The sequence below is a fragment of the Fundulus heteroclitus genome, unplaced genomic scaffold (assembly GCF_011125445.2).
Source record: "Fundulus heteroclitus isolate FHET01 unplaced genomic scaffold, MU-UCD_Fhet_4.1 scaffold_55, whole genome shotgun sequence".
NCBI lineage: Eukaryota > Metazoa > Chordata > Actinopteri > Cyprinodontiformes > Fundulidae > Fundulus > Fundulus heteroclitus.
In genome coordinates this window covers 2,385,620-2,402,852 of record NW_023396978.1, presented here as the reverse complement: position 1 = coordinate 2,402,852, position 17,233 = coordinate 2,385,620, and the positions used below count along the sequence as shown (strand labels likewise).

Sequence of the window (17,233 nt, the reverse complement as noted above, 5' to 3'; positions counted from 1 at the left end):
GGCTCAAAACAAACAACCCATGATATGTTCACCGCAGGGGGGACGAGTCTTCAAAAAGGATTTAACAGAAGACTGAACGAGCCTTGCCTAACATGTGGAGGCAATCCCACAGCATCACCCCATCTGAACATCCGTGGGTCAGCGGATCTTTTTAGTGTCTTTCCACTTCCCTGTTGTCATCTGCTTTGCAGTACGGAAAATCATCTACAAAAGGGAGATTGAGGTTCAAAGTCCTATTTTAATTTCACCAATATGTTGCTTCTGACCGCGAGTAATATTAACAATTGGGAGTGGCCCAGCCAGGGTCCTGACTTCAGTTCTAGCAGACTTGAAAACTCATCACTAAAGATATTTTCCATAAAACTAATAACCCTTTTACACTGTAACCCTGTCAGTATTAGTACCTGGTTAAATAATAATAATAATAATAATAATAATAATAATAATAATAATAATAATAATAATAATAATAATAATAATAATAATAATAATAATAATCAGCTTGTTTTTTTAATGGTTTAAAAATATGGCCTGTGATTTGGGATTCTGACATGTTGACAGCCATCCGGAGCGCGGCGGCTTTAAGGAGGGAGGCGTGGTGCTGCGCTGTTTGGACCGACTTGTCAGAGCCCTCTCTCCTCACTACACCCTCAGCTGAATGAACAGCCTCCTACATTCAGCGCAGGGGGATCTGCTCTCCGCTCCCAACCCGCATCCTCTGCGCCTGTCTGCCCTCTTGACAGCCTCCCGGGATTATTATTACCGAGCGGTAAACAGTTTCCTCCCACAGAACCCCGAAGGTGAGTCCACGATCTCTCCGGGCGCGGATGGTGAAGGCAGCGGCGTGCCGTGCCGTGCCGTGCCGTGCCGTGCCGCTGGCTCTAACCCCGCAGTTCGGATCAGTAGCGGCGGAGTGACATGCAGCCTGCCATCGGCTGGATACTGTTTAGACGAGGATTTTGGCGTGAAACTGTCTCGCTATTGCGCCTTTTGACAATTTTCCTGTTTTTGATTAAAAAAATAAAAAAGGTTTGAAAGCTTTCCCAGCATGAGATGGAAAATGAATATTTGCTTTGCAGTGGCGCCTGTTAAGATCAAACGTTGGATGTCAAGCTTTGCATAACGCTTTTTGTTATATTTTATGAGACTGGTGGCTAATATTATTTAAATAATCCACCCTATCTCATCAGTTATGAAATAACACCTTATAGGCCGCCATTTGGCTTATTGGTTAATTTATAAGCGTTTCTGCGCATGACAGTTTTGTCCTCTTTATTTTTCTCGCAGTACCTTTTTTTTATTTCAGCAACTAATGAGCAGATATGGGGTGAAGACGTGCTGTTGCGTGTATTCACACACATTTGACCTCGATTTTATGCCGGTGTCGTGCGTTCACTGGGCTAATCGGACACTCGTTAATCCCAGCGAGCGTCCATAGAGGGCGCTGTTCCGCCTCAGCTGCTGTGTCATCCTCGTTTTGCTTCACCTAAAACTGTCTTTTTTTTAATATTAATATGACGTGCAGTGATGGTTCTGATCTTGTTCTGATTTTCAAATCAGTAAGTAAAGCTATCCGATTTTTAATTGCCTTTATTTTGCTGCTGTTTCTTACTTATGACTGACAAAGTTCTGAGAACGTGTTTGACTTTACTTTGAAGGACAGTTCATTAGAAATAATTAAATGTATGTTTGGAAGGTAAACATTTGGAGTTATTTGCATTAGAATCCCAGGATCATACTAGATACAACAAACCTTTTAAGCATGTGGTAATCAGCAGTTTGCCTTTCTCCTGAATTTAACTTGGCTGCAGGAGCTTTTCAGGTTCTGTTTCCCATCCAAACACCGGGCACGTCAAAATATTTCTTTCGCTAACATAAACCAGGAGTTTGGCTGTTTAAATATCAGAAATGAAGGAAAGAGCACCTATTAATCAAGATGGATAGATGTGTTGTGAAACTAAGTGTTATTTAAAATATAATAAAGAAGACAATGAGAGTTGAGCCAAATGCTTTGAGTCTCGGGGGCATCTTCCACTCTTATTGCCCGTGCAGCCTGTTGGTTTATTGGACTGAGGAGGTATTGAGAGCTGTTTAATCTGACTGAACATCTGGTAGTAATGCAGCCGTGGGTCTTCTTGGCCGGCTGCTGACACTTTACAATCATAGCACCATGCTAGGCACAAAATGATCACCCACACAGCTTTTGCTGCGTGGTTATTAGCACATGCAACATTCTTCTTTATTGAATTGGGACTGCATTACCTTGCATGCTCACTTTTCCACATTTCTTTTCCCTTTGCAACCATAGACTTCAATGTTGTTCTATTTATTATTTATTTATTTTTTTAAATAGACCAGAGCAAAAATTTGTATAATGGTGAAGTGGAATGGAAAAGCTACATTGTTTTCCCACAGTGCCTTTGGGGGAGATGCAACCATCCAGAGTTCAGGTAGACGACTTAGACGCACTAATGATTAGTGCCACACTCTAGAAATATGGCCTTTATGATAGAGTGAAAAGACAAAAGATGTTAAAAAAGACAATAAGTCCTTTTTTAAACTTTCCAAGTCAAGAAGAAAGTTCTCTGGTCGGCTAAAACCCAAAATAAAACCTTTTGACCTCCACAGCATGAAGGAAACTAAATGAATGCTGGACACTTCCATTTTAATGGTGATGCACAGCAGTGGCAGTGTCATGCTGTGGATACATTGTTCTTCAGCAGGGAAAAGGAAGCTGATCAGAATTAGTGGGAAGATGGGTGGAGCTAAATGCATAACAATCCTGGAAGGAAACCTGTTGTGATAAAAGACTTGAGACTGGGGCAGAGGTTCAACCCTCCAGCATTACAACACAAAGCATACAGCCCATAATCCTATGTTAGAGTGGCCTAGTCAAAGTGCAGACCTAAATCCAACTGAGAGCCTAAAGCGAGACATCAAAGTGGGTGTTTACGGATGCTCTGTGTTCAACTGACTGAGCTTGAGGCATTTTGCAAAGATAAATGAGCAAATACAGCATGTCAGTGTCAAGATCTGCAAAGTTACAAAGTGTAGATTCAGGAAGAGGAGCTAAAAAAAAAAAACTCACATAGCATACGTCTTAAATTTTCATTTCCATCCATCTGTTGTCTTCCGTTAATCGAAGATGCGGTCGCGGGGTTAACAGTTCTAAGAGGGAAGCCCAGACATCCCGTTCCCCAGCGACATCCTCCAGCTCATTTTGGGGGATGCCAAGGCGTTCCCAAGCCAGAGATATATAATCCCTCCATCGTGTTCTAGGCCTTCCCTGCAGACCCCAAATTTTCATTTGTAAAAAAAAGAAATGAAATCAATTGGGAAAAATTGATGTTGACGTGAAACGCTTTGGCTGCTTTGGGAGAATCTGGTGAAGCCTTTTACTGTTTGGGAATGGCTCCCGGCAGTAAGAAAACAAAAGTATATATTGTTTTTAAAAAAAGAGCATTAAGGGTTTGAGGATCGGAATGGATTATGACATAGAAAGGACATTTTAATCATGTTGACCTAACGCGTAAGTGAGTGATTGCAGGATTTGTCCAATGCAAGGATGCACAAGTTCTCGTCCACAATTTTCGATGCACGCAGTACGGGCATCTGAAGGCTGCTCACTTCAACCCCACTGGGCTGCGTTAATGGCTATCAGCGATGGGTGGATTTATCGAAAAAGCCCTGCTCTTTGGCTGGCCGCAGCTCTCCGAGCCGAGCCGCTGTTCGCTGAGCTTTTAATGCGCTTTAAGCTTCGCCGCAGGTCCGGCTGCATGTTAGATTTCACACGCGAAACAGGGAGTATCTGTCCGATTGTTCCCCGGTCAGGCTGGAAAAGTGCGATCCCGCCGAGTATTTTTAGGTCCAGTGTTTTGACTAAAGAGCAGGATCCTTATCCGGCTACCTGTGTGTTTTTTAGAGGGCTGGGGGAAAGAAAATATGTCCGACATCCAAGAGTAACACAGCCACTGGGCTGAGGTGTCCTGCTCTTGGCTGCAGCCATGCTGACTGAGCAGAGGGTAAAACACTTCTGTGTGTGTGTGTGTGTTTCTGTGGGAGGAAGGATGAGTGGGAGCCTTGATCAGCACGGCGAGGATGGGGGCTGCCACGCCGGAGTTCTGATTTTTACGGAGTCTAAACCACCATGCCACACGGAGGGGTGAAAAAAACAGGACGACCGTTGTGTGGCCAGCAGCTGAGGGCGAGGTTTAATCAACTCCTACAGTGCCTGGGGTTGAGATTGGCAGGTTATCCTGACCTGTGAGTGTCCAAGGTGAAAGCCTTGCGCTGTGGGGTCTAAGGTTGTTTAGCCAGTAGTAGAGGAATGCCATGTTGCTCAACTTCTCATCCTCTTTATGGCTCAGGTTGTTGTTGTTGTTGTTGTTGTTTTTCTCAGTGCACATCCACAGCTTAAAATATAATGTGCCAATTTTATTTCAGTTGCACGACACGTCTACACGTCTAAATACATTACCCAGGTGTAACTCAAGCTGCATCTAACTGACTCGCTGATTTTGCTGCAGCGGATGCATAAATTGTCTAAAAAGAAATTGAGGGATAAACATTTGGTCAGATGCGGAGGAGTCACCTTAAAGCATGATCAGAGACTAGAGTTTACTGTATCAATAATCCTGTGAAGGATCTGAGTCTTAAGCGGTTGCCGGGCAAAAGCCATGGTGCAGCTTTGTGCGATGGCCAGTCGGTCAAAATCAATAATGCAAAGAAAAATCAAAAAGACCCTTCGATCACCTGCTGGTTGGTGCACAGGATTGAACCTGTGGTGTTCAGGTGATCCTCTAATTCTGTGCCTAAAGTGAACATATTCTTGTTTTGACTAAACACAGCCCTGTTGTCTATGCTGCAAGTGTCTTCGCATTAGGGCTGAACAATTAAATGCATTTTCAATATAATTGTGATTTAAAAAAAACGCAATTTCCAAATCGCAATGTAACAATTAGTGAATCAGACGCGTCCTTTAGGCGTCGATAAACTGTTTAAAGTGGGTTTGCCTCCACATGGAAGGGAAGACAGTTGCGGCAGTGAGATAATCTAATTTTATTACTTGTTTTAGAGTTTATATAATAATACATAGCATTAAGTACAGGTCAATCAGTTTAATACATAGACTTGTTTGTTGGTTGCACTTTGTACTTTATGTTCAACAAGGATTGATCAATTAAAAGCTGTTCTCTTGAATAATATTCTGATTAATAGAAACATAAAGAGTTCTTGTTTTTAAATAGTCCTTGTTTACAAACATCTTTATTTAGAGGCCATTTTTGTTGCTTGTGGTTGATGCATACAAAAGTCAAAATTGCAATTTTGGTTGAACACAATCATTTCTGCACCGAGTTTATATGCTGTGGGTCTTTCAGCAACTAATCCGCACGGGGAGGAAACAAATTGATTTGTTGTTTGTATATGTTTAAAAAGACATGATAAAATAAACTGGGAAAAAAAAATTGCATTAAATCGCAATATTAAGAAGAAAAAAATCGCAATTAGATTATTTTCCAAAATCGTTCAGCCCTACTTCGCATCCACACTGAGTGACCACAGCCTAGTTGAGTCTATGGGCCAGTCACCGCTCCTCTCTGTATGTCTGCAGAGTTTCTCAGAGTTTAGCTGTGATGGTTTTAGGCAAAACCAGGTAAAGTGTTGTCCACAGCTGACCGCCTTTCCTTGCGGGTTGTGCATGCATTTTACAGAAACTAAAATATGATTTTATTTTTTATTTTTCAAGAAACTTTATTGAAGAAAGGCTCATCTTTGAATTATTTATTTTATTATCTTAATAATTAGACATTAGTGCTTTTTAACCCCTTTTAGAGATGCATGTAGATATTGGCTCGTGTTCGTAACTGGCTGATTTTTCTGGTCCTTTGACTATTTTTTTTGAAGAACAGTGAATACAACATGCATGATCCAACAGGTTTAGGTCACAACAACACTTTTTGTTGTGGATGTGGTTACAGAGTGAGAACGATTCAAAGTTAGCATTTATCAGTGAAGTGATTTTAAAAATTAAGTCAGATTAAGATCAGTGGTCTATCTTCTTGTGGTCTTTAAAGAGACATTGGAATAGAATTAAATAGATTTTATAAAAATCTGAGACTCATAACTGGCAGCAGAATTCAGATCAGTTATTTTTAAGAGCTTATGTGTTTGTCAAATTAAGAGGATTAGTAACTTTTTAGCGGTTTGTCTGTGCTGAAGTGTTTCTTTTAACATTGAACCTCATGCATATCATGCTTTTTAGTAACTATTTAAAATACTATGGATGAAAACTATGTCTGAATCTGGTTTGATGGAACTCTTCTCCTTTTGAGAATATTGTTTTTTTCATAATCCAGACATTCTTACCTAGTGTGCAAGTGCTGTCAAAATATATAACTTTTTCTTCTTTTTGTTTATAGCTGTTTTTGGATGGTTAAATTGTACACCTGATATCTAAGACAGTAAGTTGACTGTCACACTTCTCCAGCTGTTTTAATTTTAAGATTTAGCATCTGTTTTTCTTATGGTGGACTGAAATTTCAGGATAATTCAGAGTATAATGGGAGAATCAGCAGCGTAATGGTGGGTGGCTGCAGCAGGATCTGGTCTGTTTCTTCCATACAGTAGTTCGGCTGTTCTCCGCTGTACAGGACCTCCGATTGAGCATAACAGGAATGCTCTCGGTGTGCCAGAGACCCTTGGCATCGGAGCAACCTAAAGTTTACTCAAGTGTGAAGCCCTGTGATACAATCTTAATGCACATCTACCGGTGTCTCTCTGCTCTTTAGGTCCGAAATTGGGGTTGGGACCCTACTTTGCATCATGAAGCAACAAGTGGGGGGTCTCGTGATGATTTACAGATACTTTACTTAAAGACTCCAATTACTTATATTACAATAATTTAGGAGTGAGTTTATGGAACTGAAAATATTTACATAAAGGGGTATGTTTTGGTTAAAATTGATTAAGACCAACAGTCACTTGCAACTTTCTGTATCAGTGGAGGAGGTGACGGTTGCCTTTTCTCTTGTAGAAAGATGTCATAGCACAGTATGTTAGATGACTTTAAATTCTATGGATTTAAAGTCAAATTTAAACCTTTTGTAACCATTAGATACAAGCTTGTATTAGTTGTAATAAGCAATTTGTTAAATTCAAGTAACTTTTTTTCTACACTAAACTAAAGTTGTTGTTGGGGGGGGGGGGGGGGGGTGCAGGCCATATACAGTCAATCAGTTGATTGTGAGTCCACCGGGATAGTTTACTACCAGCTATGAGACACAAAAGTTCAAAAGCTTCCTCCAGCCTTTGCTAAGTTGGAGCGGACTTCCTGATAAGATGGATCGATACACCTGGGAGCCTCAGGAAACTGTTGGCTCAGTAAAGAAGATGTTTTTTTGGTCGGGAAATTGTAATAATTAAAACATTTTCAGTTTTGTTTCCCTTAAACATATAGCTACTGAGTCTGTCTGTCTGTCTGTCTACCTTTCCCTTCAGAATGTTGGGGGTTTTATGCTACCATTTTTAGGTACAGATTTGAAACAGGATCCGGGAGGAAATAAGTCCCAAGCAAGCTTCGCAAAGGAATCTCAGGTGTTGCACTAATGATAACCAAAACCTGATCTGCGACAAAATCACCTGTTTGCAAGCTGATTCAAAGAAAGCAGAAACATTTCCAGGACAACGATGAGAAAAAAAACTCATGAATTGTTGAAGGACGAGTAAGATTTAAGATTGACAAGATTATTTTTTCATTCAGCCTCCCAGAGAAAAGGCTAACATATAATACTGAACATTGGTGTTGAGTCACTGTTACTAAAACCTGGTCTCAAACCAGCCAGATGCTCTTGTAAGCTTTTAGAGTGATCTCAATCTGTACTTCTCTAGGCTATCTGAATGGCCTGGCTGACCTGACTCACTGATTTCCTGTCCATTTTTAATGCATGAGTACCACAACATGTACGCTGTCATGGTCTGGTGCAAACAATGGACAATGAGTGAAAAGCAGCAAGATTTCTAAAGGAAATGCCTAAATAGAGAACCATTATGATCGCTAATACGCTAATCGCTACAAGAAAGTCTTGGTCCTTTGAAAATCCGTGCGACTAAAGTCATCAAAAACGACAATTTAAAGTTACAAAAATCCAGTTTGGATTAAACTGGATTGAGGAAAAACCTCTTGGACCTAGGTGTTTCTTCTTCTATGTAACGCTTTAACTCTGGGATGCTGAAGCCAGACGGTGCAGGACGCATTCGTCTGCCACTTTGCCTCCTTCTTTAAATAATCTAATTTCATTTCATTTTCCACTGGCCCACAAGCCCCAGATATAAAAAAAGAGCAGTAGCACAATGATGTTGCTGTTAATTAAAAGTTCTGCCCTGAAATATGAAAGAAACGCCTCGGATTCCCGTCGGTGCAGAGGTTGTGAGGCTTTTTCTGAGCTGCGCTTTTTTGTTTTTGGAAACAGTAGTTTGCTGCCTTGACTACCTGATTAAAAGTGCATGTTTCCACCGCTGCTATAAATACCGCATATATAAATTGAAGCTACTTTTGAAGCCTGGGTTGACTGTGCATTGTTCTTTTCTAAACCCACCACAAAACGGCATGATTGTTGGATGATTTAGTTTTGCGAATCACAGCAGAGTCCAGGGAGCAGGTGGGCAAGAAAAAATTGCCTCCTGACAATTATTTCTCCATGAATGGGAGCCTTTTAGCTCAGCGGGTAATAGAGGTTGACTATGCCCCAATATTTCTTTGCTCTGTGACAGCCGTCTTCCCCCCTCTTTGGTCGGCCGTCTTTACCCTCCGTCCCTCTTCTCCTATCAAACATCAATGCGCTGGTTGTTTCGGTCTCCAAGTAGTTCCAGGTAATTAGCTCCCCCTCAAAATAGGCAGCAGGAAGGCAGTTAGAGACTCGGGGCGTCCAAACGCCGTGTTTCTGCCCCATGGCTGGCGCTACCCTGAGCTACCGAGAAAGGGTTTTGTCAGCGGAGGGAAGTGGAAGGGGAGCCCGCTAGGGACCCGGGCGCGTGCTACGTCACCCAACACAAAGCAGCTCTTTCACTTGGGATCTGGAGCACATATGGGATCATTTATGAAACCTCCAGTGCGTCAACCCCGACCTTATTCTCTTGGCTGCAGGTTTCCACTCACCTTTACATCTTATATTCACTTTGCTAAGTTTATAGTGAAAAGTGGCGCCTGGATATGCTGCAACGCTGCTTCTTTTGGTACTGCTTTGATGCAAAAACCCACTTTAAGTGCTTTCGGATATATTTGGTGTATGATTTAGTTGGAAACCCCCAGCTTGTCTTTGTGAAGGCGTTCCTGTAAAAGTTGTGTTTCTTTAAGGTCCTGTTTTGCTGTTTTAATAAATCAATCCGTTCATGACTTTAATTAAAATGCAGCCTTTTTAGACCCACTGCTCGAGCGGTAAACACCGTGCCAGCGTGACATCATCTGTAGGGACTGGCCTCTAAACTGCTCAGCTGGGTGCAGATAACGGAGCGGCATGGATGTTTATTTTCCACCACGGCCCCCCCTCCCCTCCCCTCCCCTGCATTCCAGCTTCTTATTTATAATGGCCATGATCTCCAGCACTGGGGGCTACTTCTATAAAAGGAAGTTTGAAAACTTTTGCAGATCTTCTCAAAAAAAAAAAAAGGAGGCTTACGTTCTGTCGAGGCATTTTGTTGAAGATGCAATCTTTGGATTCCAAGTTGAAAGTCAAGCAGGCATTGGTTGCCGAGGAAAACAAAGCATCTCAGGGAAGCCTAAATATCTTGAAAAAGCTCCAAGTCATTTTGCCCCTTCTATAAATAGTACCCATGTGCTTATACCATTGCATATAATATATTTTACATGAATTATGGAGATTGTAGTGTAAAGCGCTTTGGGGTCGTCGGACTAGATCAAGCACCATACAAGTACAAGCTATTTACCATAAATGTTCATAGATATGGTCGACTCATATCTAAAATTCACTTTGCAGGGTAGGTTTTTCAAACTTTGTGCTCCACTCTATGCCAATCTACTTTGGCTCATGTTTCTGTTTTGGCCATTTTATGTTAATCAAATATCATAGAGTAAGACCCCTGATAAAACCTAAATACCTCTTTTTTAATATAACTTCCTGCTAGTAGATATTATTTAAGGGAAAGTAAAAACTAAATTTCCCTATAGTCAACTATAAGTGAAATGCAGATAATTGGTTGAAATCATTGGTAGACTTACTTACTTACTGAAAAATCATCCATTCGTAGAAAACGTCCAGTATGAAATAACTAAAAGGACATATAATTGTGAAGGGTTTAAATGACCCGAACCCCCTGGGATAAATACCTTGTGCTTCGGATATTTCCAATAGATTATCACTCTTTGGTTAAATCCATGTCTTTGTTATCATGTCTGCTTTCAAAAGCTAATAAGAGCTAATAAGCTAATAAGATGTCAAATACCTGTCCTCCATGGACCGATAGTAGGACATTTCTTTTATTCACCTTTTCCTGAAGGGAGGAATTGCACTTGGATTTTAAATTGATGTTGTTGATTCTTAGCATCAAGTCCTCCTTCGATTTCAGATGTCCTCTGTGGCCTGACACCATGTTTAATTAGCAACAGATGGTATTTGTACCAGCGATTTATTTTTTTCTTCCACAAAACAGATTACCTTAATGAGGTCGTTTACCAGTGAACTGTGAGCATTTCACCAAATTATCAAGTGGAGGCCCATACAGCCCTCTAGGCCTCTGAAACCTAAGGTGACTTGCAGGTTAAACATGTTGGGCAGGGTGTTCTGTCCGGCCGTGGGTTACTAAACGTCCTTTAGTATATTCTGCTTTTGCATTCTTTCAGATGTGTTCTTCTAACGATCAGATCCTAACCTCCCTCCCTCCATGTTCCTTTTTTTTTTTTTTTTTTTTTTGCTGTCCTGTGCGGCTCTGTTTGTGTTTGATTGTGGGAAAATGTCTCCACTGTCCGTGAGAGTCCCCCGCTCTCTGGACCGGCTTTTCCCTTGGGTGTCCTCCGTACTCTGATACGCTGGGCCCCACCGCTGCTGGGCTCTGGGGCCCTTGTTGTCTCAGCAACCGGTCATGGTAAGGAGCAGAATTCATTTACAGTCTCCCTTTGCACACTCTCTGTCAAACAGCATTTCTAAGGTATTTGTTTGACCTGCGCCCTCATTTTTATTGTCAGGCTCGACAGCACACTTTTTCTGTTGGGGTTTTAGTTGGGAGGGTTTAAGGCTTTCAGCACGGCCATAAGGAAGACTGGCATACAGAACTCCTTACCGATAAATCACTTGAGATGCTGGACTGGACAGAGATTAAGTCGACTCTTGATATGTCACAGATTTGAGAAGGGCTCAGGCTGTTGAGGGTTTACTTTGGCTCTGGATGTAGATGTATGTTCTAATTGATCTTCATATGTCAGGTTTTTATCGTAAGAAAGGCAGTGTTGTTAATCAGGCCTGCCATTTGACTCCAGCCTCCCTACGGAGGCCTTTTTTTTAAGCTTTCCCACTTTTAGTTTAAATCTTTTGGTCCCAAAACCTTTTAGTCGCTTTTGGCTAGGAGAGTTTTTCCATTTATACACCTTGATGCTTTGATTTTGTTTTTAAGATCTTTGTGGGATTCCCCTGAAATACAGGTTATGTTGCAACAGCTCACGGCTTAAGGCTTCCAAATTGCTTGCTTGTCCGTGTTGCGTGTCGGGATTCCTCAGCAGTCTGGAAAAGTTTGGAAAAATCAGGAATTTGATATAAGTAATTTTCCAGGTCCGGAAGAAAATATAGAATTGTCTATATCTACCTTTCTGCGTTCCTGCTTTTTCTTTCTTTCTTGCTTTCTTTTTTTCTCCTCATGTCCTTCCACCCTCCTATCCCTAGCACTCAGTGGATGAAAGCTAAGCTTGGACCATGGACAAGTCCTCAGTCCTTACTGTAGAAATATTTGCCATAAACTCTTAGAGAATTTGTGTATTTTTTTTAAAATATGGGTAAAAAGGGCTAAGAACTCTGGAATTTTGACTTCAGACATTTTTCCGCCAATACTGAGTAGGGACACAGGAGTGTGACTTTACTAAGAAAATCCTATTTAGCTGTAAATTTAACTAAAGGTAGACCAGTGTTTCCAATGACAATGCCTTCCTTCTCAATCCCTAATTCAATTTAAGTAATTCACTTTCCTGGTGTGACTAATGTGTTTTACTGAAGTTGTCTAATGCGGGAGTGCCTCAATTTAAAGAGATTTGGCATGCAGATGGATCCTATTCACTTACTGTATTTTCACTAATCCATCATAATATTCTTATCCTGATGCCATCTTCGGGGGCTGGAACTCAAACAATCATAAAGGGGGAAGATTGGAGGAAAATGCACACAGTATCAGGCCAAAATCTCTCCAGAGATCTCGCTTTGTTTCAAAACCAAACTCCTAAGGAGTAAAACATTTTAAAAGATAAACGCTGTCATAACTCTTCCACCGAGTTTTACATGACTAAATTTGGCTCCTACCATCTTCCCATGCATTTCTTTCTAATCATGTAATGACTTCGTGTTACACTTCAAAGCCTCTTAACTAGAATAGAAAGCATTGACAGGCATTTTTACTGTGGGCTTCAGGCTTCTCCCAGACCCTAATGCATCTTCTGAGCTCACTGCCATTGCGCTCAGCTTTGAGATGGATTAAGCAGTTAAAGATCCAGGAATGGTTCCGTCTTCCTTTCCTTTCCTTTTTTTTTTTTTTGCCTTCATGTAACCTAAAAAAAAAATCAAAAAAAAAAAATCAAAAGGTGGATCTGAGCCATGTCCTCCATGCCAGAAACTTCTTTATTCTGAATGACAAACTGCTTGGTTGGCAGCGATTACAGCATTCAGGAGAGGAATGAATACGGTTCTGTCTCTGGAGAGGCTTTCTGAGAAAAAAGGGGCCTTCTGCTTGCTTTCATCCCTCGGGAGAGCAGATTGATCTCCGGCAGGTTTAAATGGACTGTTGAAAGGCGAGGTGTTTATTTGTGCCGTTTTTATAAACTGCACCATTTCTCCAGATTTAACTTTATTGGAGCGTTCTTCATCATCTGGAAACACTAACTGGCCGCTCCATTTCCCTTCGCTTCAGTAATTCTGACATTCACCTGCGACTTCGACCTCGGTGCTCCCTCCCGACGTGCGCTTTGGCGTTTTCTGTAGGTCTGCGTGCCGTAACTGGTCATTGCTGATGTAAAACACAGGTGCTCCCGTTGATGCCGGTTCCAATTTCTAAATTCCCGTTCTGCAGATGGAAGAGGAAGCATGATAAAACAGATGTCATCGCCCTCTGATATACGCTCTAGCAGTCCCTTGTGGTAAATATCCCCCACTGATGCCCCTTCCTCCACCTCCTCTGCTGTTCTTTTGGTTGCTAAGATACCTAGCTTCCCCCCACCCCACCACCCTCATCTCCAACCACCACTTCCATTAACCTCCTCTTCCTTTCTTGCATCGGTCAGCAACCTCTTTGAGCAGAATTATGTTTCTCTTTTCTGTCTCCTTGTTTAAACTATCAACCATCAGCGTTCAGGAAGTCTGGGGGTAAACAAACGACAGGAGCCTGTTGGATGGACTCAGATGACCCGGTCGTGTGCTGGTGACTGAGGAGATGAATATATGTTTAGATTCAAATTGCTGTGCTAGTTTCCTTTTTGTTAATGGGTGTTATAGAACTGGAAGGACCTTTTTGGAGGTTTTATAACGTTAACATCAGACTTTCACAGTTTTTTTCACTCTTTCTGTTCAGTTCTTATGTGTGACCATAGCAGTATGTGGTGCAGTTTACATGCCCCAAGAAAATATCAGATTTTCATTATCGCCACTTTTGACTGTTGACCAGTGGTTCAGACACTCAGAAATCCAACATTTTTGCAATCAGTGAACACACCACACCTAAGGCTTACAATGTTACTCTAAGGCTACATTTACACAGCAGGCACATCTGACCTAAATCCAACCTTTTGGCTCATATACAACCCATATCCAGCTTTTTCAGGGCAGTGTGAAGTTTGATCTTTCCACCAAAAATAAATAAATAACTCAGATTTTGTGCCACTTCCATATGTGGTACTAAATCGTATACGTATCCGATAGTTTTCAAAGCGTCTGCAGTCTGAACAGTCATATTACATTTTATCTGACTTTTTACATCCCTGACCCAGCTCTCACCATACCTCCACACAGACTCTTCATCTCAGAATTTTTTACTATGGTACAAAAGGCTCTTAGACCCATGTAGATCCAATTCTTAAATGTTGAGTCAAGCATACCTGGCATAAAATCCTTGTCTAAAGCTATCCATTATCCAGTATTTTCCTTTTCATGTTCAATTTTAGTTGTCTTGCTATCTTGAACCAAGTATCCAATATATATTTTGTCACTGGGTTAAGAGCATTTTCAAAGGATCAGGTATACTGTCCTCTCTCAGGAAAGTCAGTACCTGTTGCCCAGGGATACATGTCTATTTCCATCTGGCAAAATAATTAAGGTCACACCAGCAACACAGGTAACAAAGTTGTGCTGCGTAAAAATAAAATTTTAAATTAGGAAGGGCCATACCACCTTTGTCCTTAGGTAACTGTAATGTTGAATACATAATTCTGGGCCAGTTACCACCCCAAATAAAGCTTCATATCATCTTATCCCACTCTAAGAATTGTGTAGACGCTACGTCAACAGGGAGAGCTTGGAATAAATAAAGCAGTACAAGATTTGTTTTTGTCACATTGCTAGTAAAGTCTGATGGGAATGTGGACCATCTTTCAATATCTGCTTTTTAGATCTTGAGTATTTGGGTTATAATTATCCTTATTATCCTTATTAATATTATTATTATATATTATATAATAGTGCTGGGTCGTTAGTCAAAAACACTCCAAGATATTAATTTTCTTTCGCATATTATTTTGTTTTCAGTGGTCAGGGATAGCTGGCTGAACAAAAAAAAAAATAACATGAATTGTTCAGAAAATGTGTGAAAATGCAGCCAAATTCCAAAGTAAAAATGTTGAAAGACAGTTCTCCACTTTAAAGGTCTAGCTGTTTAAAAGGCAAATTATTCAAAAAAGGGGAAGGATATAAGACTTTTCCTATGTAATATAATGTCTTTTGCACACTTGTGTCAAATCTGGGAGTGATGGAGAGACGACGAGTAAATTACCTCTCTGTGTGCAAAACCATCAAGCATCATCATCAGGAGCTGGTCTGGTTTAACAGTGCAGGAGGTTGATATCTTTTCCAACGACCTAACTTGATAGCTCATTTTAAATAAACGTCCTGGCCGGTGTGTTCCTTCGAGCAGTAATCCATCTTTTAAACAACCATTTAATGTCCACTCTCCTTCCGTCATCTCAATTTTCACCCCACCGACGTCCCCATTCTTCAGGAGGCGCACAGATATTTCAGGCCATATGATACTGTGATCATCGGAGGGGCAAATAGGGGTGACAGAAGGTCAGTGTAGTAATGCTGCTCGGCTGCCCCCAACGTCATCCGCTGGGATTTATGGTGGCAGTGGGGGTGGATTAAAGGTATTAGGCAGACAAACCAGACCCTAGGTTCAGATGCTGTGCAAATGCTGCTATGTCCAACCACCAACATGTCCAACCCTGCCCACTCAGTCGTTAACGCCCATCCTGCTGTGCTGACAAGCAGGATCTTAAAAAAGGGCAATTAACTGGCAGAATGAGTAGGGATGGACTTCAGCTGCGGTATGAAAGAAGCATAAATTAGATTTTCACATGTTGTTATTGTTTACACTGGAATCTAAGGGCTTATTTAATGCAATGGCACCGACCAAAGATGAGAAATCCAGTTAGAATTTGAGTTAAATGAATATGGTTATAATTAAATTTCGGTAAATTCAGCATGCATCGACAAAATGTAATAGCCACCCAATTTGCGCGGGGGTTGCGGGAGCGGGGGGGGGTGCTTTGGTGTCTAAAACTGTCTTAGCACTTTTCTCCTCAGTCCCTCCCTTCCTTGCATCATGGCTACTCCTTTGCTGAGCCCCGATTTGCTGCCAGGTTGCCTTAGCAACGGGCCGCAGTACATAAACCGGCGGAGGCCTGGCGAACGCGGCGCAGGAAGCCTTGTGCATTCCTTATCTCTCCCTCGCGGTTGGATAGTGGAGAACCCACATTGGCAAAGTGGGGCCTTGTTTATCTATTTGCCTTGACTTTACCCTCCTTTTACAAGGCTGAGCGAAGAAATCTTTGAGGTCTGAACCACTCATGCTGATTTTCTAAGTGTTTGGGAAAGGATGAAAGAGGTTTGTGGAGAAAAAGTTGAAATAAGAAGTGGTTATGCTGTTGAAATGCTGGAAAATTTCTAGCAATCCATCATGCTTTTGTGTCTATTTAATTCAAACATGAACGCTTTAAAATGAAAAACACATTGTTACCGTCCTGACTTTGCTTTAGTCATATTCCTTCCAAGAACTGTGAAAAGAGGAGATGCAGCTCCCGATTTGAGTTCTGCATGATTTTATCTTTGACGGTTAAAGAAGGAAAGAATCCCCGTGATTTGCACTGGTAATAAATGGGTTACGTTAACAAGCCAATAATGTGCAGTTTGAGTTTCCTGACTTAGATCTTATCCCCAAAGAGTGGAGTCCTTGTGCCGTGAAGAGTACAGCATTTCAGATCGTCTCCAAGTGAAACATGGCGACAGGTGAAAAGCACCAGGCAGCTCCACCGTCACACTGTCAAAAGTCGATGCTGGTGCTTTTTGAAAAGGCTGCTTTGAAATGTGTCAGAAGGTCACCGAGGTCTTATATTACATCCTCCAAAGCATTCCGGAGGCGAATTGTGTGCGCCACAGTCACTTTGTGTTCCTAATAATCCCCTTTCCCACTACAGTCCTGCTGTTGTGGGAGGAAAAGAGAAAAGTCCGACTCATTGTTCTGGGAAGGAAACCAAGATGCAGAGAGAGGAAGAGCAGTGGGGAGAGAAAAAAAAAATTGCTGACCCACATTTTTGGTGCAGTTTGCACTGGGACAAAGCTTTAGGACCCGACCGTTTAGCTTAAACAGCGTGTAATCGGAACAATGTGTGTTGACAGGTCGCTGCCAGAGCAGATGTGATTAACTCAGATTTGGAATACCGGGGTCAAGGTTTTTCGAGCAGGTTGTCATCCTGTTGAGGTTTTAAAAAAGATGAGACGGCTGCTCCTATTATTAGAAACGCTCTTTGCCTGTAACCTGT

General features: G+C 41.5%; 1 protein-coding gene across 4 annotated transcripts in view; it reads left to right on the top strand.

Moving 5' to 3' along the window:
- Positions 1–612: 612 nt before the first annotated feature.
- daam2 (dishevelled associated activator of morphogenesis 2) overlaps positions 613–17,233 on the top strand; it is a 128,721-nt gene continuing 112,100 nt past the window's right edge. For 2 of the 4 annotated variants that reach the window (XM_036132856.1, XM_036132854.1), the window contains exon 1: positions 613–800. In XM_036132856.1, coding sequence (XP_035988749.1) covers positions 659–800 — 142 coding nt within the window. In that variant the 5' untranslated portion in view covers positions 613–658. The remainder of the gene's footprint in view (positions 801–17,233) is intronic. The other 2 variants (XM_012881858.3, XM_036132855.1) reach the window with 1 other exon arrangement.